Raw genomic sequence first — 26,505 nt, forward strand, 5'->3', positions numbered from 1 at the left:
TCGAAACCTTATTGTTTTTATAAAGAAAAATTACGAAACTCAATATGTTTGTGGATTGTGCACGGTCACATTAAATCAAATTCGAACTATCGAAAAATTTATAAAAAAAGTGAAGAAATTATGCAAAAGTAAATTTGGCAAGAGATGGAGGGTAGAGTTAACACCACTAGAAATGGGTGAATCTTGTGGGAGATTGTAAAATGTACGAGGCTTTTGTCACGATCGATGCTTCACCACCATAAGAGCTTGCATGTGAAGAAGAAGAAGAAGAAGATGAAAGAAAGCTTACAAAAGTTGGAACAGAAAAGGCTTGGATGGCACGGCATGGACAACGATCACTGAGACAGAAGTCAATCGCACAAGACACTACTAGAGACTCACGGGTTCTCGTTCAAGATTCTTGACTAATTTTACTTTACCTAGACCGTTTGATACAAAGAACTCAATGAAGTCATCTTGATCTTGTCGACATCTGGACATGAGTGCATTTTGTGTCTGAATGAACTAGAATTGCTGATTAGGTTTGTTATTTGTCTCTATCTATCTAAAGATATGGAAAATGCTTGGTCCCAATTCATAAACTATAACATAGACTGTTACTATATACCGTACCTCCATAATAATGTCATTAGTTTCTTCCTTTCCTTTGGACTGAGTGTATGCAACTTTTATTTACTGAATGAAGTAATCATGTGTTCATACAAGCAAAGAAATCGTATAGGAGTGTTTAGGGCACTCTAGCTAGGATGTCGATTGCGTAATATTGTTGTAATCTTTAGAAGTTTAGAAGTTTGATACAACTCAAACATTTTAGATATTAGACCAATTTTGAAATTGTGAATGAAATTAAAATGATATAAAAAATAATATGCTATGAATAATATCAAAAATACGAGTAACAAGTTTGTTAATAAGCTAGAATATATGCACCGTACCTAGGTCTTTCAAATTTCTTGCAAACCTAGAAAGAAATCTAATTTCTTCTCATAAAGTTTTTATTTTATTTTATTTTATTTTTTTAAATAGAGCTGATGCGGGGCTGCCCTCAAGTCTTGATTAATGAAATAAAAGAAAATACGGCCGGGGGGAGTCTCCACATACATAGATTCTTCTCATGGAGTTATGGGTACTGATCGAAGTTTCATGAAGAGATTGAAATTAGAGCAATATTGTATGTTGAATTTGAGGCATTAATTCGATCTTCATATTTGATCCATCTTGCATTTTCAGAACTCTAGAGTTTCCTCAAGCTTTTTGGATTGATGAAGAATATATGTAAGAAACCATCCTTTAATATTGCTAGCTAGCTATAGTTCTATATCACACTAGCAAAAAGTTAATTCACATGAACACTATGAGAGAGAGAGAGAGAGAGAGAGAGAGAGAGAGAGAGGTGAACGTACATATTCCAATTCCACGTACAAGTTGCAGAAACTGCGAGATGGAGCATAATGCTCATTACGTATGGATGAAACTTTTGGATGAAGGTGATCCAATTCCAATTTTGATCTTTGCACTTTGCAGGGTATGGGCCTATGGCATATATGTACAAGGAGAAATTCTTAGGCGGGGTTTCCCCACCACGTGGCTTTAGGACCACCCAATCAGAACAAAGAAAATTTTTTCTCTCTTCCGAAAATGCCCCTGTTCCTTAAATATACAATACCCAAAAGACCTCCCTGCTAGGCCGTGATTGGTCTGCCGCATATGCCACGTGGTGCGGGTGCCCCACGCAAGTCTCTCTCATGTACAAGTAGGGTGCCTTTACAAATTCCAAAACGACAGAATTCCCTGGTGCAAAAGTATGCAACATTTACTTTTGGGACTTTTAACTGCCAAAAGCTTAATCTTCCCTCGTGGATATTTATCAACCCCACTTTTTTTTTTTTGTTACAAAAATAGTGGTTGAGTGAGCTATCACTCTGGGGCGGAAGGCCGGAAGTAACTTTGGTATGACCCTTGTCCAATACTAATTGCACATTAATTACTTGATTTAAAGTTATTATTGTCAAATATTGGTACGAAAAACTAGTGAGAAGTTTATTTTTCATATTCACGGGAAAAACAGAGAAACTTTTTTTATTTTTTTTTTAATTCTGGATAACAGTGTAAATCCCCACCTCACCTCTGATGTCAGTGAGATTTGACCCCGTGACCAAATGAGGCATAAATTCATATGGATAAAAATATGTATGTACCTAGGTTGAAAGTTAGAGCAAGAAGAGAAGTTAAACAGTTGGAGTCATAGAAATTTTTGTTTTTGATAAAATTAGTTGGGAAGACGAAAATGTAAATAGAACATAGCAGCCTTAGGCCCCGTTTGAGATTGCTTCACTTTTTTTTAAAAAAAAAATCAGCTTTTGTTTGAAATTTTAGATTTTATTGTGTTTCATAAATAAATAAAAAGCAGCTTTAATTGAAAATCATAGGTCACACTGATTTTAGAAGCAGCCCAAAGATTGCTTTTAGAACTGCTGTGAATCAAAACACGCTCTGAAGTTGTTTTATGTATTGACAGCACTTTTAAACATATTATTTACCAAACACGATTACACGAAACTGTTTTCATTCACAGCTGATTATTCTCACAACACAATAGCAAACAATTTTTTTTTAAAAGTCACAGCAATCCCAAACTAGTTCCTTATTAGATTTGATAAACAAAAACTAGCGCGGCTACTGCTAGTACTATTGAGTTGCATACTATAGAAAGAAATGTATCCAATATCTATCCGAATGATAATTAACACACAAATGTAAAAAATAAATGTATACAATATCGTTTTATAGTAAGAAATGTTTCCTAGAGAAGTATTATGTACGAGTTTGCCTGAAGATGTAAACATGTGGAAGAAAAAAAAAAAAACCATAGTGCCACAATGAGAAAACATATAGAGGAGAGATCACTCAAATCGACTAACACTGCATATTAAAAAAAAAAAAAGTCTTTGCTAGGGGCAGAGACCGCAGAGTTTTTTTTATTTATTTATTTTTTTTTTTGATTTGTCAATCACACGGTGTCCTCAAAAACTTCCTATGCTCAGAGACTAATCCGTGCTCGGGGGATCTTGTCAGAACGCTTCCTCCCCCCTGGCCACCAAGAATATATTGGGATTTAACTCCAATAAGCGTCGGCGGGATTCGAACCCGGGTGTGGGGGTTCCACACCTGGAGGCTCTTACCAACTCGACCACCTGTGGTGGTTAGACCGCAGAGTTAATAGAGGGCCTGCAGTGACATTAGGGGTACAATGATTATAGCAAGAAAAATTTATTGTTTCTTCTTGGCCCCCCTTGTGTAATTGTTTGAAGACTTGTGGTTAGTGAGAGGACGAAGTTGTCATGTATAGTTTTCAACCAATACAATAAAAACAAAAACTTTCCCCTATTTATTTCCAAAAAATATTACTAAAACAGTAATAAAATAAAATACAATGTACGACCCCCTTTTTTTTTTCTTTACTTATATATATATATATATATATATATATATATATATATTTAATCAATCTCAAATTGAGTTTCAATTTCATTCATCATAAGCCAGAATAAGTATTACATATCCTCCCATTGCTTTTTATAGACAGATCAAGAAGTTGTGAATTACGTGGAAATATATCAACTCACTAGATATCAAAAACAGTATGTATATAAAATAATTGGAAAAATTTTAACAACAATACACTACTATGGGTCCACTTCGAATTTTGGTGAATTTACTTTCGGAAATATCAAAATAATACATGACTTTCAAATCCCAACCCAAAATTAGTGCATGCCGTTACATCCACCGTTAGTCAGTGTGATTTTGGTTAAATTTGTATGGGAAAATCCGTCTCTTCAAGGATTGATAAAAAAAAAAAATTAAAACAAGAAGAAGAAAGTAGAAGAAGCCTCCTGCAACTCTCTCTCTCTCTCTCTCTCTTCTCTAATTGTCATCACTCTCTCTCTCTCTCTCTCACCCACCATCACCATCACTATCACTATCTATTGGTGAAATTATAATTTCTATTTGAGAAACTCGTTGACAATAGGTTGAGTGTCTCGCTCTCTTTAAGGAGATTCAAGCTCTCTGCCGGTGCACCAGAAATCTCTTGACTTATCCCCTCCAGGATACAACTGCCCAACAACAAGTTGTACGGCTCACACCAATCTGCACAAGTTGGAGGAACCTAAAACTTCACCAAAAGAATACTTTTCTTTGGCTAAAAAACACACATGACATTTTGGAGGATTTTGGAAATAAAATTGATGGGTGAATAGTAGTGTTTAGTAATAGTATTACGTAAAAGTAAGGATATATTTGAGCATGTAACAAATGGTACTATTTATAGGCTCTTAGGACACTCCCTACCATTATTAGAGTAGTAACCAAATGCCATAGGTTACAAAAAATTAAAAATCTAAAATAAATAAAAATAAATCACCATGAGTTACAAATAAAATTCAAAATAAATTCTGAATTTAAATACACAAATAAATTCAGAATGTAAACACAAAATAAATTCACCCAAATTTAATTTCAATAATAAATAAAATATTAAAATGTTACAACACCATCACCACCACAACAAACACACGAACCCGGCCAAAGAACAGCTACAATCAAATAAAGCTGATCGCTAATATCAAAATAACTGAAAACCCACAAAAATTCCACTAAACCCATTTCAATTCATGCAAAAGGATATCACAGATTCCAATCCAAACATAGAAAGCATCAAAATTTATTCTTCTAGCAATCTGTAACAATCAAATCCAGAAGCTTTTGCATACCTTCTTCAAGTACATAGCTTGACAATCAGAGATAGAGAATGGGGGAGAGAGATAGTTGGAGAACTATGTGTATTTATTAAAAGTGGTTTGGACCTTGAATTAGAGGAGCTTGAGATTGAGGGGAAGGGTTGTGTCGTTGTGAGGCTTTATATTCTTGGTGGTGCCGAATTGGATTCGTGGAGAGGGCCGGATCGGTTCCGGATTGACTAGGAGGTGTTGCTGGCTCGCCGTACCAGTACAGTCAACCGTCGAGGAGACTAGGAGAGAGTGAGAGACTGAGAAGCAGAGTCGTCATTGTGGTGGTCGAACAGAGAAGGAGAAGGCAACAAACGAAGACTGGTGAGACAGTAGCATGGTACGTTGCGCGTTTGTGCAGGTAAAAATCACTCTGTCATCCTCGCAACCGCTGTTCTCTATACTTCTAAAAGCTCTGCAGCAATGGCTACCGTTATCATTGTCATATCTCGAGATGATGAGAGAGAGAGAGAGAGAGAGAGAGAGAGAGAGAGAGAGAGAGAGAGAGAGAGAGAGAGAGAGAGAGAGAGAGAGAGAGAGAGAGGAGGTGAAAATACTAAATTACTCTTTGAAAAATGAATAATTGCACAAGGCTAACGGTTATTGACGGCATGCACTAAAATTGGGTTGAGATTTGAAAGTCATGTACCGTTTTGATATTTCCGAAAGTAAATTCACCAAAATTCAGAGTGGACTCATTGTCGTGTACTGTTGTTAAAATTTTCTCAAAATAATTTGCATTTTGTATTAGACGTGCAAAAACATTTCTAATAAATGATTCAGTTTGATCACTTTATAACTTTATTCAATATATTGTTTTTTTTGACTAGTTTATTCAATATATTGTTGTACCCATTGTTTTTATATAGCTATGAAATCTCATTTTTTCTATATTTTGAAGTATTTTCAAGTACATTATACTCTGGCATCCCCCAAAAAAATCATTTTGGCTCCGCCCATGGCCTTTGCCTTCCTTTTCAAGTCCATGTTGATATCGTTAAATGAATGGCTCATAGAAACTCAATTCGCCACTCGCATTCTCATTTACTCTCTTGTCAGTTGAATTCATAATCTTATTCTTCAAAAGATGATTTGACTTTCATTTAACCACAACAGTCTCCTCTATTAGTGGTGCCCTTTGGAAACCTTATGTTTTTTTGTTTTTTTTTTTTTTTTTTTTTCTGGTGACTCGTTTTCCATCTTTAGGACTGTTAGTATTTAGAAACGTGCTTAGTGTGACTTCATCGGAGTTTCAACCACACCGCATCAGCTAAACTACATCACATAAACTGGTAAACCTTTACTCTTCCACCGATCACTTTAATACTCCGCTCAGTTACAAATCTCCGCTCTGTATCTTTTTTATTTTCCAATTAATATAATTTATTACGATAGTAGTGGCGTGACAGAGTGCTATAACCCCAAACAGTCTAATTGACATTTACATCCCAACCAGAACAGTCCAACTAGTCCCAGAAGCCGCCAACCTTCCTCCAACAGACGATGATGAAAGCTAAATCCACCTGACGGCGATGGAAACAAAGCAAAAGCAAACCCCCCACCATCCCCAACTCAATCCCAGACGTCCCTTTCATCCCCAACTCCCTCACATTCTCTCCAATAATATCATTATTCCATTCCCTCGTCTTCTTCAAGCTTCTCAATTTCCCTCTTCTTCATAACCACCCCTAAATGTCGCTCACTTCCACGCTACGACGCCGTTTCAGCAATGCACCACCGCGCCGGTTTCAACCTCTCTCGCTTGATCCAATCCCCGCCGTCCGATCCCGACCCCTCGCTCCTCTTCCTCGGCGGCGGCTTGTTCCTCCACCCTGATCAAACCGTCTCTCCCACCTTCCTTTCCCTCCTTCCGGCCAAGTCCAAGACCCGGTCGGGTTCGGGTCGGTGTTTCAGCAAAACGGTGCGTTTTGGGGGTGGCCGCGGCGGAGGGGCGTTCTTGTGTGTGAGCTTGTCAGATGGAAACGAGGGGTATGTTCGGGAATCGGGAGAAGCCCTGGGGCAAAATGGGAATACAAATTCGACGGCGGAAGAGCAGGCGGCGGCGGAGGTTGTGTTTGAGAAGGAGCGGAGTGAGATTGTGGAGAAGGGATCAGGTGCTATGAATACTACCAAGCATCTCTGGTCTGGAGCTGTTGCTGCCATGGTTTCAAGGTTAGAGGCTTTCTAGCTTTCAAACCCTCTGAATTGAATTGTAAAGTTTTCATTTTTGGTGAATAATCATTTGTATTTGCTTGTGAATTGGATTAAGAGTAGAAAGTTTGAGTCTTGGAAAGAAAAGAAATAGGAGTGTTGGGTTTTGATGTTGTTGAGCTGACCCAGATGAGTATTGGACTATATGATGATGCACTATAAGTCAAGGTTGTATGTTTTGTTTGGATATGAATATTGGAAATGAAAAACCCAAATGAGATTTTTCTCTTTTGTCCTGTGATTATGAAGCAAACTGAAAAGGACCTCTAATTTTCGTTTTTTCATGTAAATTACTGGTTATGCCTTGAATTGACTATTTGTACATTCTATTTGGCTCATGCATCATTATTGTTCTGAGTCTTGATATTTTCTGTGGTGTATTTAGAACGTTTGTTGCTCCTCTCGAGAGGCTAAAGCTGGAGTACATAATACGTGGTGAGCAGAAGAACTTGGTTGAGCTCATCAAGACGATTGCAGATTCTCAAGGGCTGAAAGGATTTTGGAAAGGGAATTTTGTGAATATTCTTCGCACGGCACCCTTCAAGGCTATCAATTTCTATGCCTATGATACGTACAGAAATCATCTGGTGAAGTTGTCGGGGAATGAGGAATCCACGAATTTTGAGAGGTTTCTTGCTGGTGCTGCAGCTGGAATTACAGCTACCTTGCTCTGCTTGCCCATGGACACTGTATGCCTCAACTCACAACTTTTAATTGGTCCATTTGATTTCATGTCATAAGAAAACCTTTGCCTGGTGAATCTTTCTTAGTTTGTTTGAAGTAATTGAGTAATTACTCTTCTAGTCTTCTTATGCTTTGTAGTTAGTTCAATGTGGAGAATAAGAAGGGGGTAGGGGATGTTCTTTTCTGGGCCATTTAGCTAGTGAGTAGAGAACGCCACTTCTGCAAAATTAATTTAATGTTGAATCCATGCTTGCTGCCTTTTGTGTTTACACTTTAGAGCTTGCAGTATGCTGGTCATGAGACAATGAGAAAAATGCTTTTCTCAGCCATTTAGGACCATATTTAAGACTCGGTATTTGCCCTAGTCTTGGATGGAAGTATGAAGTGTGAACCACTCTTCCACTGCAATTGCTTTGCCATATGTTTCACGTATCCTAATCAATGGAGGCTTGATAGAAAACCTCTAGAAGTATCCCTGTGCAAAACAGAAGATTCAGCATTAGGCGAAAGTAGGTGCAATTCTTGAGCTTTTGTGTACATTGGCTTTTCTTCCTTCCTTATTTAATCAGACTTCAACTAGTTCACCTGGTGCAATCCAAATTCTTGAAAAGAGGGTATATCAAGAAGAATGAACTGGCCTCTACTAGTCTAGAGTCTGTAGATTAACTGGAATAGGCAGGGCGCCAGCTTAGCGCTTGTCTTGTTTTACAGGGCACTTAAAAAAAATTATTTTTGTTTTCTTCCTATATGAAAACAATTTTGTTACCCCATTTTCGTTAAGTTGGCTGGTTACATTTAAAAGAAAAAAAAACTTGAATCTGCCATTTGTCAAAAGCTTCTTATAGTAATTATTTTTGTGAAACTACAGTGGAAGCCTCATTCTAAACTGTCAATAATTTCAGATCCGGACAAAGATGGTAGCTCCTGGTGGAGAAGCATTGGGTGGTGTAATTGGTGCTTTCCGCCACATGATTCAAACCGAAGGATTCTTCTCTCTTTACAAGGGCTTACTACCCTCTATTGTCAGTATGGCACCTTCAGGTGCAGTTTTCTACGGCGTCTATGATATACTGAAATCAGCTTATCTGCATTCACCTGAAGGGAGGGAGAGACTCCGACACATGAAACAAGAAGGTGACAAACTGAATGCTCTGGAACAAATGGAGTTGGGTACCATTAGAACATTACTGTATGGGGCAATTGCCGGTTGTTGCTCTGAAGCCGCTACATATCCTTTTGAAGTTGTGAGGAGACACCTTCAAATGCAAGTTCCGGCAACTAGATTAAGTGCAGTTGCAACTTGTGCGAAGATTGTTGAGCAAGGAGGTGTTCCTGCTCTTTATGCTGGATTGATACCCAGCTTGTTGCAGGTATGGTACTCTGATGATTCTTCAGTTAAAATGCTTTAGCTGTAGCAGAGGAAGTCACGCATAGAAATTTTCTAAACATGTTCTCTTACTTTCTTTCAGTAATTAGACTAGGTTCCTGTTTTTCCCATACAACTATCCTTCATATGCTAAACTTTCGTATACTGGCAATGTCACCTAATTACATCTGTTTATTATGATCTTGACATAGTTTATTTTCTCTACTTTCAGGTCTTACCATCTGCTGCCATCAGTTATTTTGTGTACGAGTTCATGAAGATTATTCTCAAAGTAGAGTCTTCGTAGTACCTAGTCTTCATAGTACTTTTGAATCCTCATCACAGACCATAGTTTTCATTTCCGAAAGAGTTCCTTAGAATGTTCTCCATTGACATTTTGTGAGATGGGAGAAGGAATTAAATTCCTGCCATAGCACAGATTAACACAGAAATTTCAGTCTTTTAACACAGAAATTTCAGTCTTTTTGTATGTGTATTCCATTGGCATTTGAACAGTGAAAGGTCTGAGTAAATTTCAGTCTTTTGTATGTGTATACACAAGGTTTTGCAATGAAACTGCTTCAATGGATGATGACCTCCGAGTGGAGCTGCTCTGTGCATTTACAGTAGATGAATATTGGATGATATGGTTTAGGAAAATCACTTATGATATAACCGATATTCATGGGATGCCACAAATAATGGAAATCTTTGTCAATGCTCCACCTTGAAATCTGTTTGAACTTTTTGACATCAAACATAAATGGTCAGCTACTCATAATGCTCATTGGATTCGTTTCGATGAGACTGAAATGTTTCTCTTAGCACCCTGCAATACGTAAAATTCAAATCAAGTGTTCTAGAAAGTTGTGCGCTCCAAGTTTAGAAGGCAAAGGCGAAGATAAGGCAATTGTGAAACATATATGCAAATTAATATGCAATTTAATATTCACCTTCAGACAGCATTTAGAAGAAAATCCAGTACTCTCTTACATATGGCAATTAAAATTAATAGAAGCATGAAAATGAAACACCATGAATTATCCCAGATTTTCATTGAATACCAAATAATGGAAATTGATGGCATTTCCGTAGATGGCAAAAGAATCACCCTTTAAATTAAGGCTTGAGGTTAACTTCCACTTCATCCAGCAACAAAGTAAACTAGCTGACATAACCAAAACTAATAAAAAGAGAGGAGAGCTTAGCAATGGAGGTTAGTACTAATATTGTGTTGAGATGTGTGGCCTTGCTAGGCATGCTTGTGCTTTCATTAGCAGTAGCCCCAGCTCCTCAAGACTCTGTTGTCTTTCCGGACACAAGTACCCTAACGTGTGTCAAAAAGTGTGCCATCTCTTGCGCTTTGGACATAGCCAATCCCCCAAAATATGCAGCGTGCTTTGGCCTTTGCATGACTGCTTGCCAGATTGGGCCAACTTCAGACCTTCCCTATGGTTGTACTCATAGTTGTGTGAGCTCTATGAGCAAAGTCATGACCACCACTACCAAACCCTCCATTTATGGTACCTATACTTCTACTCAAACTGTCTCTTTCTCATTTTTATTTTGACTATGCTTCAAAGTATTTACGATATTATTGCTTGCCATGCAGATCTTACAAGCTACGCGGAAGGCTATGTTGATTCTTGCTACCAAAGCTGTTCCAAAGAATAATAAACTTTATTAGATAATTCGTCAACTGCTAATAGCATGTCAGCTTCAATGGAACATCCTGGTGTTACAAATATACAAACATACTAAATAATAATTGTCGGAAATTTATATATGTAATGTATATCCTGCATATGACCATATGTACTTGTTTCGATCAAGAAAACAATAACAATAAGAATTTCCCTGTTAGTTTTTACTCATCATATTTTCTTTCAATTTCATTTTGTTCATTATACGTGTTTGTCACAAATTTTTTATTATTTTTTAATTTTTATACGGATCATACTGAGTTTGTTGACATATGATCCTCCAAGCTTCAAGCCAACGTCAGAGGGTATCATGGTGGTCGATCTGGATAAGATATCCTCCTTTATTTTTTTAATTTGGCAATTTGCTTAAAATAAAGAATTAGATTGTGAGCAGCCTTTTGCTGATGAATTAGTCCTTAATTAAATTAAAGATCTCACCCCTGCCTACTATGTTGCGGCTAGATTTTGATACGTTGTATACGTTTTATATCTATAAGTTTCTTAAATACTCAAAAATAAATTCCTGAAAAGATGGCAGCAGGTAGCCGACTCAAGAGGCTGACCTCAAAGTCTGGCCCTGAGTTCCAGTCACCAGAAATCAGAGATTTGCAGGGGTGTAAATTGTATAGGGGATGGATGATATGAAGAAAACCAATGCTCTAATTACCTTAATGTTGATACTTATCGTTGGCGTGAGTCACTCTCCATAATTGTAGGAATTGTAGTATAATTAGGATTGTATAGTTAAAGAGAATATTATGTAGTTAAGGAGAAATTTTTCAATACTCCCGTCAGTCCATGTCACCATGCTGACATGGTCTAACGCCCCAATAAGATTTTGACACATAAGTTTTATTTTCTAAAATATAAAATTATTGTTTCAGTTGATAATTAGAAAGACGATATTGGGTCGTTCTCTCTCCGAGTCTCCGTTTCTATCTCATCATCTTCATCTTCCAATTCAATTATACTTTTCCTTCTAAAAAAAAAAAAATTCAATTATACTTTCATTCATCATCAATTACACCGTAATCTGCAAATTCCATCTTATATCTCTTGAACAATTTTCATGATTCCAGAGATTAATTTATGAAACACCAAGTCATCACGTATATAATTGGAATTGGAATCTCAAAAGTTAGAATCTACCATGATCATCACATCGAGAATAGAATCAATCTGACATCTAAAGCTATCCATGGTCCCAAGCTCCAGATCCATGTGCTCGGAGTCGCCGGTGTTGCGTCCGGTGGAAACGATGGAGAGATGGAAACCTTAGAGAGAGGAGGGATAAGAGAGATTGAAACTTCTAGGGAGAGAGAAATCGGAAGACCCAGACAGCTTCTCATGGCAAAGAAGACCCATAAAGGTCATTGCACAAAAGAATGGAAAACTGAGTTTATGTTTTAACTTTAGCAAATCCACGTGTCAATATTTGATTGCAACGTCACACCATATCAGATTGCCAGGTGGACTGACGGGAGCACTGCAAAATTTCTCGTAGTTAAGGGGGAGAATATCACGGTGTAATTAGTTTCTTATTAGGAATGTGTATACTTTGTATATGTACTCCATCTTTGGAGAAGATCAATACATCAGAAATTCCCAAACTTTCCCTTTGTCTTTGTTCTGTTTGACTTGGTATCAGAGCAGAGATCCGTCTGGACTCTGTTCGTTTGTTTCCGCTGCAAATTTGTCTTTGTACTCTTTAAGAGTTTGTCCTTTGTCTTCATCCTCTATTCCTTTTGCCCTAAAACCCTAAATTTTGCAATACCTTGCCGTCACCCTCTCCTTCCTTAGCCGTGTCAAATTTTGTGGTTTGTGTTGCTGCTTGAAGAAGAAGAATGGTAGATTTGTCCCTTAGTTCGTTGTTCAACAGTCAGGTGACTTGCAACTATTGTAAAATTGTTGGCCACTACAAGAGTCAATGCCCCATGTTGCTAAGACTCAACTCCAATAACTCTGATTGGAAAAGAAGTAACAATGGTCAGAAAAGCAAGGCGGCAATCCAACTGGTGCAGGAGAAAGAACCTGATTTCTATGATGTGGAGGGTCAAGATCAAACTAAGGGTAATGTTTCCCTAAATCAGGAGAATCGAGGTAAAATTGGTGTCGCTTTAAATGTTTCTGGCTTTACTGGTAGTAATACATGGATAATTGATTCTGGTGCGTCTGATCATATGACCTATGATAAGTCTTTCTTCGTCACGTTGTCCTCCCCATCCATAACACATGTCTCTAATGCCAATGGTGAGTCTTTTCCGGTCTTAGGAATTGGGTCAGTCCAGGTTACACCGTCCATTACTCTTTATAATGTCCTTTATGTACCCTCTTTATCTCATCATCTTTTGTCTGTGTCTCAATTAAACACACAAAACAAATGCTTTGTCACCTTTTATCCTATGTATGTTATCTTTCAGGATCTGTGTACTCGAGTGATAATTGGCAAGGGAGATCTGAGGGAGAGACTGTTTCACTTGGATTGCATGTACGAAGGACCGACACAAGCACCATCAAGTCCACAAGGTCCTGTTGCCCTGACATTGAGTTCTGATCGGATGAATGAATTGTGGTTGTGGCATCGCCGTTTGGGTCACCCATCCTTTGGTGTCATGAAGAAGTCCATGCCTTCCCTTTTTTTTGGGAATAAGTGATTCTAGTCTACATTGTGAAACTTGTTCTTTAGCCAAGAGTCATAGGTCTAGTTATCCTTCTAGCTTTCAGTCTAGTACAATGCCTTTTGAATGAATTCATTCCGATTTATGGGGACCTTCCAAAAATTCAACTCTTTCAGGAATGCATTATTTTGTTTACTCATTGATGACTTCACCAGATTAACTTGGGTTGTTTTTCTTAAGTCAAAAGATGCAGTTTTCTCTGCCTTTATAGCATTCCATAATCTTGTTCGTACCCAATATGATGCTCGTATTAAGGTCTTTCGGTCTGATAATTGGGGGGGGGGGAGTTTTTTTTTTTTTTTTTTTTTTCTTCTTCTTTCAAAAAGAGGATCAAAGGGTTTCACTCCTACCCCCATGGTGACTCGAACCCATGACTTCGTACATAGGTAGTGGGAGTTTGTTAATCATTCATTTCGTGATTACTTCCAATCTCATGGAATTGTTCACCAAACCACTTGCCCACAAACACCAGAACAGAATGGGATCTCTGAGCGGAAGAATCGTCATTTGTTAGACATGGGTCGCGCCCTTCTCCTTAGTGCCAATATGCCTAAATACCTTTGGGGAGAGGCAGTGTTGTGTGCCTCCCATCTTATTAATCGTCTCCCATCTTCCTCTCTTCAAGGTCGTATTCCATTCGAGGTATTGTCTAGTTATGTCTCTATCCCATCTCTTAATACCCTTCCTGCTCGTGTCTTTGGTTGTGTAGCCTATGTCCATCTCTATAAGAACCAACGTTCTAAGTTAGATGCAAGGGCTCTCAAATGTGTCTTTGTCGGGTATGGGACTCAGCAGAAAGGATACAAGTGTTATCATCCTCCCTCTCAACGATTTTATGTCACCATGGATGTGACATTAAGTGAGGATACATGTTATTTTCCACCTTCTACGACTTATAGTCAGGGGGAGCAGGGTGTTTTTTATGAAGGACAGTGCCAAACAGGACCAACGATCGATTGCTTTATCTCAAACGATTGATCGGTTAGTGAAGAGGAAGTGTCCAATGCCCCAGAAACCAACGACACTCCTGCAGAAATAGAAAAGGCAATTGTCGAACAGAGCGCTGCGAGTTCCGAAATAGAAAATGAAATTGCTGAATCGTCTAGCCTTCGCCATGTAACTGCCGAACAGAGCATTACAAGTTCCGAAATAGAAAAGGCAATTACTGAATCGTCTACTCTTCGCCATGCAACTGCCGAATAGAGCATTGTGAATTCCGAAACAGAAAAGACAATTGCTGAATCGTCTATCTTTCAAGAAGAAGCTCCTAATCATTCAGTCTCTCCCTCTCCATCAGTGGTCTCCCCTATTCAATCTTCATTTGAGGTACGTAGTAGTTTGCCTTTGTCCCATAACCCACCTTTGTCTAATAGCGTTACTCCTTTAAATGATTCTACACATGTTCAAACACGAGTCTTACCAGAACGGTCCAATCGTGGCCAGTCTGCCAAGAAATATGAACCAAGTTTGTGTGCTAAGACCAAATATCCTGTAGCTAATTATGTGTCTACTCATAGGTTGTCTAAACCGTATGTAGCCTTTGTGAATCAATTATCTTCTGTGTCACTTCCTAGTAAAGTGCATGATGCAATGAAGGACGAGAAGTGGGCAAAAGCAATGGTTGTGGAGATGGATGCACTTGAAAAAAAATCAAACGTGGGAGTTAGTATCACTACCTCCTGGAAAGAAAACAATTGGGTGCCGATGGGTGTATACAGTGAAGCACAATTCAGATGGTTCGGTGGACAGATATAAGGCAAGGCTAGTAGCGAAGGGTTATACCCAGAAGTATGGTGTGGACTATGATGAAACTTTTGCACCAGTAGCAAAGATCAATACAATCCGAGTACTTCTGTCTCTAGCAGCTAATCTTGATTGGCCTCTGCAACAATTTGATGTAAAAAATGCCTTCTTGCATGGTGATTTGAATGAAGAAGTATACATGGACTTGCCTCCGGGATATGGTACTTCCACTGGAGTCAAGGTGGTGTGTCGTTTAAGGAAGTCCCTATATGGCCTCAAACAATCTCCAAGAGCTTGGTTTGGTCGATTCACGACATTCATGAGGAGGATTGGGTACAGGCAGAGCAATTCAGATCATACCCTATTCCTTAAGCATCAGAAGGGTAAAGTTACAGCTTTAATTATTTATGTGGATGACATGGTGGTGACAGGTAATGATCTTGAGGAGATTAAGAAGTTGCAGAGTGCATTGTCAGCAGAATTTGAAATGAAAGACTTGGGGAGTTTGAAATATTTCTTGGGAATTGAAGTTGCTAGAGGAAAAGATTGTATTATGTTGAGCCAGAGAAAGTATGTCCTTGACTTATTAGCAGAGACGGGTATGCTCGATTGCCAACCAGCTAACACACCCATTGAGCAGAACCATCGGTTAGCTGAGTATCCAGATCAAGTACCCACGAATAAGGCGAGATATCAGAGGTTAGTTGGAAGATTAATTTATTTGTCACACACTAGACCAGACTTAGCTTATGCAGTTAGTGTTGTGAGTCAGTTCATGCATAATCCTAGTAAGGCTCATATGGAAGCTGTAGTTCGGATCTTGAGGTACTTGAAGTATGCTCCTGGAAGGGGGTTGGTGTTTTCTAAGCATAGGCATTTGGATGTTTTGGGGTATACAAATGCAGACTGGGCAGGTTGTATAACTGATCGACGGTCCACTTCCGGATACTTTACGTTTTTAGGTGGGAATTTAGTTACTTGGAAGAGTAAGAAGCAGAAGGTGGTGGCCCGTTCTAGTGCTGAAGCAGAATATAGAGGAATGACTCGTGGAGTTTGTGAGATGTTGTGGTTGAGGCACTTGTTGAGGGATTTAGGGTTCAAGCAGAAGAAAGCCATGCCCTTATTCTGTGATAACAAAGCTGCAGTTGAAATTGCTCATAATCCTGTTCAACATGATCGCACAAAACATGTGGAGGTTGATAGACACTTCGTCAAAGAGAAGCTGGATCAACAAATCATCTCTTTTCCCTTCGTACCTACTGAGGAGCAGTTGGCGGACATTCTTACAAAGGCAGTTTCTAGCAAGGCGTTTTCTGACTCACTTGACAAGTTGGGCATCCGTGATCTGTATGCTCCAACTTGAGGGGTAGTGTTGGCGTGAGTGTTGCGAAATTTTAATAAAAACTTGCAAGTGCACGAATCGTCGTTAGTATAGTGTGCAAGTACGAGGTCGTTCTAACTGAGAATTGATAATTAATTTAAACCCTAACTCAATTAATCCAAACACAAAATCACAAAAACACAATGAACAATGAAGAGAAAGACGATATTGTTTTTAGATTTTGAATAAACAAATAATGTGAAACAAACAAACAAGCAAAATAAAGTTTATAAGTTGAAAAGCAAAGATGATAAAACCTAGGGTTTCGGAATCAACCACTAACAATCATATTGATGTTTTGATGCAATTAACAGATTCTTTTGTTCCTTTGGATGACAATTCCCGTATCTAAGTCCAGGTACGGCACTTAGACCATAGTTTTTCTTAAGTGTATGATTCTCTCCAGGTACGGCAGAGGTCGTATATCCTAACATGCAGTTTATCCAGGTATACGGCATAAATTTAACACATAGGACTCATTATGTTCTAGAAAACAAGAGAATCATGCAAACCATTACTTCAGGTACGACAATAATGTAATTCACAACTCTTAATCACAAGAAGCTAATTTGAATTATATTGCAGGTACGCCTCAAATTCATCTTCTAATTACTAGATGCAAAGCCCTAAGGTGATCAATCAAAGAACTTAAACATAAAGCATCAATTCAAATAGTGACTAAGAATTCATTCATAAAGAAACTATAAATCCATCAACAAATCATCAAAGTACATAAACAATCATGCTAGGGCATCATCTTAACCCTAGAAAAAGGTTTTAACAAAATATAACTAAATAAAACATAAGAAAAACATAAAAAGAATGGAAGGGGAAAAGAAAGGGAAGATGGATGAGTCGTCTCTACTCCTTAGGCGTCTACATTGTGCTCCCGAGACTCTTTTCTCATGTAAATTCGTGCTCCCTTATATAGGGAAGATTTCTGCTCATCTTTGGCTTCATGTTTCCTTGTAAAACTTGGGTTTAGATTCCTTTCTTCATTTGGAATGGGAAAATCTTGAAATATCTCTTGTAGAAGTAGGAATAAGTTCATCATTTAATCCTCATCTGAATTAACTTGCTTGAAACATTAGGATTGATGATCTTGTGCCACGGAACTTGAGTTCTCCAAGAATGTTTGTAAATTCCCGAGCAGATTTCCTGTCCGACCTATCTCACTAAAATAATCATAACTTTCTCCAGAAGTATCGAAATCGAGATCCGTAAAATTATACAGAAAGTAGACATCCGTAGCTTTCCATGCATATAAGAATCATTGTCTGATTCGATCTGGGTAACTCCCAGTAATTCGAAGAAGTTGGATGTTCTGCACAGACATATTCTGGGACCTGGACGTCTTTCAATCCTAGTTAGCTCATTTTAATTAGCTTCTTTTCTTCTCTTTATGAGACAAACCTACAAAAACACTATAACAGCATAAATGACTTGAAATAAGGAGGACAAAGCATAAATACTAAGATTAAGATGCAAAGAAATATAGGATAATATGAGCACATCAGTGAGTCACTCTCCATAATTGTAGGAATTGTAGTATAATTAGGATTGTATAGTTAAGGAGAATATTATGTAGTTAAGGGGGAGAATATCACGGTGTAATTAGTTTCCTATTAGGAATGTGTATACTTTGTATGTGTACTCCATCTTTGGAGAAGATCAATACATCATAAATTCCCAAATTTTCCCTTTGTCTTTGTTCTGTTTGACTCTTATTTCATTTACAGTAGTTCTATGAAGCAAATAGTGTTGCTCACTGGTTAGCATACTTTACTAGTCTTTCTTATATTGGTGAGGTTTTGATTGAAAAGACAACCTTCTATTATTGAGGATGTACTCTCTGAGGATGTTTTGTAATTATATTCGAGGTTTAGGTCATACGTGCACCTCGCAGTATAGTCATTTCATCGATTATAATACCTAATAGAGATTTTCCTCCCTTCCAAAAAAAGAAAAGAAAAAAAAGCTCCTTTCTTTTTATAAAAACTCGTTTGTTAGATCAATCACACACTACATGGTCGGAACAACTCTGAATAAATCGCCAGTCAGCCGTACTTGTATTCCTTTTGTGTCAGTGAAACAGAGCAAAATAAGCGAGGGTGCCCTGGTTGGCGTAGAAGATCCTATCTGTTCAATGAGGTTTTTAGCCATGAAGCGCCGAGATTAGGGGGAAAGTAGTAATTAATTTGCTTTTTCAATTTCATTTTCGGTCTATTGGAAGTTTGGAACCAACAACTAGAGCTTCAGGAAGGAGGTTAATTTCACTTTGATACTACATTATAGTATTATACAGTATTACAGTAATGAAGGGTAGCATGGACTTCATCAGTTCCTACACAGTTTGGAAGACTTAATGTAATCATATGGGGATCTTTTCACATTAACTGTATGGAATATTATAGTAATGAAAATATAACACACTGAATCCAAATCTTCACAATTTAGTAGGTTAGCACAAATGCATGGAACAATTGCTACTTTTAGTTTTCGGTTTTCCGATAAACACTATAACACAACCTCATTACACAAAACTTTAACACAACCTCATTACACAAATGGAAGAAAGCACTAGGCTGCTAAAGGTAAAATTTCAAGTGTTCTAGAAAGTTGTGTGCTCCAAGTTTGGAAGGCAAAGGCCAAGATAAGGCAACTGTGAAACATATAGGCAAATTAATATGCAATTCAATATTCGCCTACTGACAGCATCTAAAGGAATTGCATATTTTGGAAGAAAATTCCAGTACTCTCGCTCACATATGGCAATAAAAGTTAATAGAAGCATGAAAATAAAACACCATGGATTATCCCTGATTTTCATTGAATACCAAATAATGGAAATTGATGGCATTTCCGTAGATGGCAAAACAATCACCCTATAAATTAAGGTTTGAGGTTAACTTCCACTTCATCCAGCAACAAAGTAAACTAGCTAGCATAACCAAAACTAATAAAAAGAGAGGAGAGCTTGGCAATGGAGGTTAGTACTAATATTGTGTTGAGATGTGTGGCATTGCTAGGCATGCTTGTGCTTTCATTAGCAGTAGCCCCAACTCCTCAAGACTCTATTGTCTTTCCGGACACAAGTACCCTAACGTGTGCCAAAAAGTGTGCCATCTCTTGCGCTCTGGACATAGCCAATCCCCCAAAATATGCAGCGTGCTTTGGCCTTTGCATGACTGCTTGCCAGATTGGGCCAACTTCAGACGTTGCCTATGGTTGTACTCATAGTTGTGTGAGCTCTATGAGCAACGTCATGACCACCACTACCAAACCCTCCATTTATGGTACCTATACTTCTACTCAAACTGTCTCTTTCTCAATTTTTATTTTGACTATGCTTCAAAGTATTTACGATATTATTGCTTGACATGCAGATCTTACAAGCTACGCGGAAGGCTATGTTGATTCTTGCTACCAAAGCTGTTCCAAGAATAATAAACTTTATTAGATAATTCATCAACTGCTAATAGCATGTCAGCTTCAATGGAACATCCTGGTGTTACAAATATACAAACATACTAAATAATAATTGTCGGAAATTTATATATGTAATGTATATCCTGCATATGACCATATGTACTTGTTTTGATCAAGAAAACAATAAGATTAAGAATTTCCTAGTTAGTTTTTACTCATCATATTTTCTTTTAATTTTATTTAGTTCTTTATATTTGTTTGTCACATTGTTTTTTTGTTTGAATTTTTGTAAGGATCATATTGAGTTTGTTGACATATGATCCTCCAAGCTTCAAGCCAACGCCAGAAGGTATCATGGTGGTCGATCTGGATAACATTTCCTCCTTTATTTTTAAGGGGAAATGATCATTTACCCAATTTCAGCTTAAAAATTGCCCACTTGCTCCACTAACTATTTTTTAACCCCGTTTACCCAAAACACTCTAAGAGATTATTTCCCCTTTACCAAATTAATTCTTTTTTATTAATTTTTGGGACTTTTTTGCCCTCTCCTTCTTTCTCACTTAGAGAGAAAAGTCATCCTCCACCTTGCTGTGCTCCAGTGACCAGCGGCCGGCCCCGGGCTCCGGCGACCGGTGATCGGAATCCGGCAACCGATGACCGGAATCCGAAATCCGGCCACCGGACTGTTAACCGGATTCCGGCATCTGAATTTATTGCCCCCTAATAATACCCAGTAACCATATTATTACCCACCAGTAATCATATTATTGCCCCCCAGTAACCATATTACTGCCCCCCAATACTCATATTATTGCCTCCCAATAATCATATTATTGCCTCAAATAATCATATTATTGCCCTCCGGTGAATTGCATAAACTCCCAAAACCAAAATGAATACTCTACAGGCACAATTGATTAATTTATATGCATATTATTGCCCCCCAATACTCATATTACTGCATTATTGCCCCACAATAGACTTGTATAACTACTCAATATTCATTCTTCTGCCAAATTTACCAAAAAAAAAAAAAAAAAAAAAAAAAACAGAACGACTTCGTCCTCCCCAATCAACAAACTGCTCGGCTTCAAATCCAGATGCACGATCATATTCCAATGACACGCGTCGATCCCAAACAGCATCTGCAGCATCCACCTTTTGACCTCGCTGCAGCCAATCCCGCCCTCCTTCTTCTTCGCCGCTTTGATCAGTCTCCAGGTCACTGCCCAGAAACTCGAGCACGAGCACGGCGTCCTCGTCGTCAAGCCGGAAGTACTAGTACAAAACGACGACGTTGGGGCAGCCGTGGAGCGTCTGGAGGGCCTCAATTTCGCGGAAGGCTGACTGGTAGTCGTGGACCTCCTTGAGAGCGACGCTAAGGTTGTCGGCGAGACGACGGGCGCGGTAGACGTCGGAGTAGGCGCCGGATCCGACCCGCTCGAGGATCTGGTACTTGGTGATTATCTCGGGTCGGGTGTGGATGCTCCAGCTCTTCGCCGGTGGAGATCGATCAGTTTTAGTTTAGAGAGAGAGAGAGAGAGAGAGAGAGAGAGTCCGGGAGGAGAGAGAGTATGAGAGGAGAGATTGAGCAGTTTCAATTTAATTAAGGGAGCTTCTATTCATACCTCCAATATTGGTATTTGGACCTCTCTCTTTTTCCAAATAATAGTTGACTTTGTCAAATAATGTCAAATTACCAATAAAGACATAAATAAGGAAAAAAAAATTATCTTCTTATCTCTATGAACAGTAATACTCTTCAACTTGGGGAAAACTTTCTCTTCCAATGTAAATGCTAAAATATATATCGCCAAAAGTTATTTAACGTTGTAATAAAAAAATTTAGAATTTGACTTTGTCCTCGTAAAGTGATAGACTTCCTTGCTCAGATAGCTGACAATTTACAAGATCTATCACTGCGCTATAAAAAAATAAAAAATAAAAGGAGAGAAAATGGGAAATACAAAGACACCTCAGTTGATGAAGCCCTACTCATTCTGAATGCAAACAAACATGTGAACGAGCGGTGACAAAAAGCAGTACTCCAGCACGTTTATATGATAAACACAGCAATGGATAGTTGTCCACAAGATCTTCCCGCACATCATCAGTCAGAGCAATTTTATGTGGAACTATTCTATAGATATGATGAAAAATTCAACCCTATGATATAAATCTATAGAGAATGCCCTAGACTCATGGTTGATAATTGTAATTTCCTCCACTATCCCATACATATCTAAAACAAAAAAACCATGTTCATTTCAAGTTGCTATTGAATCAGTTTAGGGACAATGACACCTAAATGCAATGAAAATAATACTTGGAAAACATATTTGTACGAGATGATGAGCAAACATGGTATTGTTGCCTACGCTAACCAAGAGTTGACAATTCATTGAAAAAGTGCTAGCACCTCTGTATGTAACTCGTATATGGAGGATGAACTTCCAAAAAAAAAAAAAAAAAAATTACTGCAATTCCAAATCTTCAAAAACTAAAGGAGGTCCAACTAATGATTTTTGAAAGTATGAATCGAATCTAAAAAAAAAGAAAGGGGTTTTATTGATTTTATTGGACGATGGCCATTATAGGAAGATTAGAGAGGTGTAGATAGCAAAATGGTTATTGGTAAAAGTAAGTTGGAGGTCTATTAAGTGGGGAGGTCCAAATGCCAAATTTGGAGGTATGAATAGAAACTCCCTTTAATTAATATGGGTAAAATTGTCAGTAGATGTTAGATTGGGTAAATGGGGTTAAAAAACTCTTAATGGAGCAAGTGGGCAATTTTCAGCCTAAAATCGGGTAAGTGGTCACGGCCCCTATTTTTTAATTTGGCAATTTGCTTAAAATAAAGAATTAGTATATCTATAGGTTTCTTAAATACTCAAAAATAAATTCCTCAAAAGATGGCAGCATACAACCGACTCACGATGCTGACCTCAGGTCTGGCTCTGAGTTCCAGTCACCAGAAATCAGATATTTGCAATGGTGTAAATTGTGCAGGGGATTGCTGATTTGAAGAAAACCAAGAAATACTGGCTTTTAGCTGCTCTAATTACCTTTATGTTGATACTTATTTCATTGACAGCAGTTTCGATGAAGCAAATAGTATTGCTCACAGGTTAACACACTTTGCTAGCCTGTCTTATATTGATGAGGTTTGGATTGAAGAGACACCTTCTATTACTGAGGATGTACTCTGAGGATGTTTGCATTTATACTCGAGGTTTAGGTCATACGTCCACCTCACAGTATAGTTATTTCATCAATAATAATACCTAATAGAGATTTTCCTCCCTTCAAAAAAAAAAAAAAAAAAAGGAAGAAGAAAAAAAACTCCTCCCTATTCATAGAAACTCATCACACACTATATAGTCGGAACAACTCTGAATAAATCGCCAGCCAGCCGTACTTGTATTCCTTTAGTTTCAGTGAAACTAAGCAAAATAAGCAAGGGTGCCCTGGTTGGCGTAGTGTCGTCATGATTGTAAAGGTGCACTTACAGAAGAGCCTCATTGTTCAATGTTGTTTTTGGTCATGAAGCGCCAAGATTAGGGGCCAGTAGTAATTTGCTTTTTCAGTTTCATTTTCAGTCTATTGGAAGTTTGGAACCAAGAACTAGAGCTTCAGGAAGGAGGTTCTTTTCACTTGTATACTAATTATACAGTAATGAAGGGAAGCATGGACTTCTCATTTCCTACATAGTTTGGAAAACTTAATGTAAATCATATGGGGATCTTTTCACATTAACTGTATGAAATATCATAGTAATGGAAATATAACACACTGAATCCAAATCATCACAGTTTAGTAAGTTAGCACAAATGGAACAATTACTACTTTTAGTTTTCCTATAAACACTTTAACACAACCTCATTACACAAATGGAACAGAAAGCACTAGGCTCCTAAACGAATAGCTTAGACTCGAGTAGGATCACTATGTTGGCTCAATCGATTATACTAACTGCTTTTTCCTTTTCTTTTCAGTAAAATGAATAGTCTAGCATGCACAACCTCCCCCTTGCTGATCTGCGTTGGATGAATTGACAGTGGGCTTCAGGTTTACATCAACCATATCTTCCTGTTTTGTGGAGGAAAGGGTTTCCATCCCTGGCAGCGCAGAAGCAATCTTACGGAATAGTGGCTGCGTTTTTCATGGTAGTCATAAAAAAATATGAGCAATTAAAGTTGAAACAAATGAAGTATACTTGCATTATGGTTTAGAAGAAGATGATGCCTGATTGAGTAAGATAGTTTGCATGAACCTAAGGAATCAGGAGTTTCTGTATTTTTACCTTGATATTGAATCCTGCTTTGGCGCTGGTTTCTATGAACATGACTCCAAACTCACGAGATTTGGAATCTCCTTCCTCTATAGAAACTTGTCTGTTTTATCAACCATACTACATGGTTAGAACAACTTGAAATTTTAATTCTTGTGCATTGTGAAGGAAAATGGGTGAACTCGATAAGTCCCTAACCAAGTAACCATACTGCTACTCCTTCTATATTGCAATGTAATTTTTGTCTATTACAGACATAAAAGGGTGCCATGCAGGTGTTAATGTCTTCATAGTCAATGGGAAGGTCACTTACAGAAGAAAAACCTATTCAGTCATTATTCAATGAGGTTTTTGTTGTATGTAGCAACAAAGGAGATATCAGGTTCTCTAAGATGGATTCATGGCAAAACTATTAATCAGAACGAGTAGTGTAAGTGGTGCGGTTAGTAATTTTGGTGCATTACTCACCTCTTATCAACGAGATCAGTTTTGTTCCCAACAAGCACGATAATGACATCAGTACCCCGTTCTGTTCGTACTTCTTCAATCCATTTATTAGTGTTCAGAAATGATTGTCTATCTGCATCACAACAATTCAGTCAAAGGGAGAAGAATATGTGTTTATGAAGAGCAAGAGCAGAGACTAGCTAGGGTCAATTATGTATTGATCAGTTATGTTCCATAGATGAAACAAGAGTGGATATCAACATGGTTTTTTTGTCAGCTCATGCTCTTGATTCTATTATAAAACGAAACTCATCAGATTTTTCCAACAAAAATGGCTAATGAGTCATGACAAAAGTGCTTTCTAGTTTCTCAACCAGGGAATATGAAACCAAATAAAGTTTTAAATATAAAACACTATGATCCTAAAAGATGCTAAACTACTACTCACTAGCTACATCATAGGCGATTACTGCAACAGAAGAATCCCTGATGTAGCTTGGAATGAGACTCCTAAACCTCTCTTGCCCTGCAGTATCCCTGTAAAGTCAAAAACGTAATGTAGCAGCAGATTAACATGATGCGAATTGCATAAACGAATATATAGATCAAGTAGACAAAAGATGAACTGACAAAGCAAACAAGTATGATGCAGTAATAGCCTTAAACACTTTAAATACCCATCCTCGTCAAGAGAATCATATTCTGGACCTACATACTCATCCTAGCCACAAAAACCATCTTTCAGACTTTCACAAGGTTCACAAGCAACAGTACAACTAGATGGTGGTATAAAGAAACAAGTGAAACAAGACTCGCATTTCTATCTAGCAGTATTGCCATTCATTCATTTTACGGAAAAATGATTCAGCAAATCCAAGATAACCGTTGTCATAGTCTGATCTTCCGCGATGTAAGACTAAAGGTAAAAAATACGAAACATGATCACATAGAGCTGCAACGTTATATGAATCAAACAAATGGAATGCAAATAACTCATACCAAAGCTGCAAACGAACTGTCCGATCTTCAAGGTACATCGTTTTCGACAGAAAATCAATTCCAATCGTAGCCTGCAATGTTAACATATATTAGACCCCGCAAGAAATTCAAAATTGCGTAAAATTAAGAAAGGGATCGAATGAAATGTGTGAAATACCTGATAGGTTGAATCGAATTTGTCATACATGAAGCGGGTGATGATGCTGGTTTTGCCGACGGACTGATCGCCGAGGAAGACGAGCTTGTATTTCGCCAGAGGGGACACCGTCGCCATTTTCGAGATTCTTCTATTCTATTCTATTCTATTCTGTGTGCTTTGCTTTTTTGGATCTGAATCTCAGAGCAAGAGGAATGAATATGACTCTGAAAGAAAGCGTGTTTCTTATTTATTTTCGTCTCTTTCTTTTCCGTTTTTTGAGTTCAATCTATTTATATAGGAAGGTGAGGAGAAACCGCCAAGCACGACGAAGACGGCAAAAGTCCAAATATTGTACTTCCTTCCTTGCGTTTCCTAATTTACCCCTCTTTTTTTTTTTTTTCCCGGCTTGTTACATGATGTAATCGAACCTCTGATCTATCATAGTTCAATCCACTTCCACACCTCTCTTAAAGTGGTAAAACTTTATGAAGGATTCTGTGAGGAAGAGGCTAGAAAAACATGAGAAACGAGTTTAAGATAACCTAGAAAAAGTGAAAAAGATCACGGAAAATACTTCAGTACATTAATGTACTGATACATCAAGTAGTTAGACTAGGTTCAATACAGATGTAGACTAGCTC

At 38.0% G+C, this 26,505-nt stretch overlaps 2 protein-coding genes across 2 annotated transcripts; one reads left to right on the top strand and one right to left on the bottom strand.

Annotated features, from left to right (window-relative positions):
- Window positions 1-6,226: 6,226 nt before the first annotated feature.
- On the top strand, window positions 6,227-9,653 carry LOC133724205 (probable mitochondrial adenine nucleotide transporter BTL3). Its single transcript, XM_062150920.1, has 4 exons — window positions 6,227-6,962; window positions 7,387-7,690; window positions 8,588-9,055; window positions 9,284-9,653. The coding sequence occupies exons 1-4, from the start codon at window positions 6,520-6,522 to the stop codon at window positions 9,356-9,358; spliced, it is 1,290 nt and encodes a 429-aa protein (XP_062006904.1). The 5' UTR covers window positions 6,227-6,519; the 3' UTR covers window positions 9,359-9,653.
- A 14,087-nt stretch (window positions 9,654-23,740) lies between these two features.
- On the bottom strand, window positions 23,741-26,120 carry LOC133718850 (ras-related protein RABH1e). Its single transcript, XM_062145833.1, has 6 exons — window positions 25,883-26,120; window positions 25,726-25,796; window positions 25,175-25,263; window positions 24,748-24,859; window positions 24,292-24,382; window positions 23,741-24,140 (listed from the first exon to the last, which is right to left on the bottom strand). Exons 1-6 carry the CDS (start codon window positions 25,997-25,999, stop codon window positions 23,997-23,999), a joined length of 624 nt encoding a protein of 207 aa, XP_062001817.1. The 5' UTR covers window positions 26,000-26,120; the 3' UTR covers window positions 23,741-23,996.
- Between the last annotated feature and the right edge of the window lie 385 nt (window positions 26,121-26,505).

Source organism: Rosa rugosa, chromosome 1, assembly GCF_958449725.1.
Source record: "Rosa rugosa chromosome 1, drRosRugo1.1, whole genome shotgun sequence".
Taxonomy (NCBI): Eukaryota; Viridiplantae; Streptophyta; class Magnoliopsida; order Rosales; family Rosaceae; genus Rosa; species Rosa rugosa.

Bases quoted from the DNA above. Each gene is read 5' to 3' on its own strand.
- LOC133724205 (XM_062150920.1), top strand. From the start codon at position 6,520: ATGCACCACCGCGCCGGTTTCAACCTCTCTCGCTTGATCCAATCCCCG. The intron at 6,963-7,386 runs GTTAGAGGCTTT...TGGTGTATTTAG, and splicing joins GTTGCTGCCATGGTTTCAAG to AACGTTTGTTGCTCCTCTCG. The intron at 7,691-8,587 runs GTATGCCTCAAC...CAATAATTTCAG, and splicing joins TCTGCTTGCCCATGGACACT to ATCCGGACAAAGATGGTAGC.
- LOC133718850 (XM_062145833.1), bottom strand. From the start codon at position 25,999: ATGGCGACGGTGTCCCCTCTGGCGAAATACAAGCTCGTCTTCCTCGGC. The intron at 24,860-25,174 runs GTGAGTAGTAGT...GTTGTGATGCAG, and splicing joins AATCGCCTATGATGTAGCTA to ATAGACAATCATTTCTGAAC. The intron at 24,141-24,291 runs GTAAAAATACAG...TGAAAAACGCAG, and splicing joins AAGCAGGATTCAATATCAAG to CCACTATTCCGTAAGATTGC.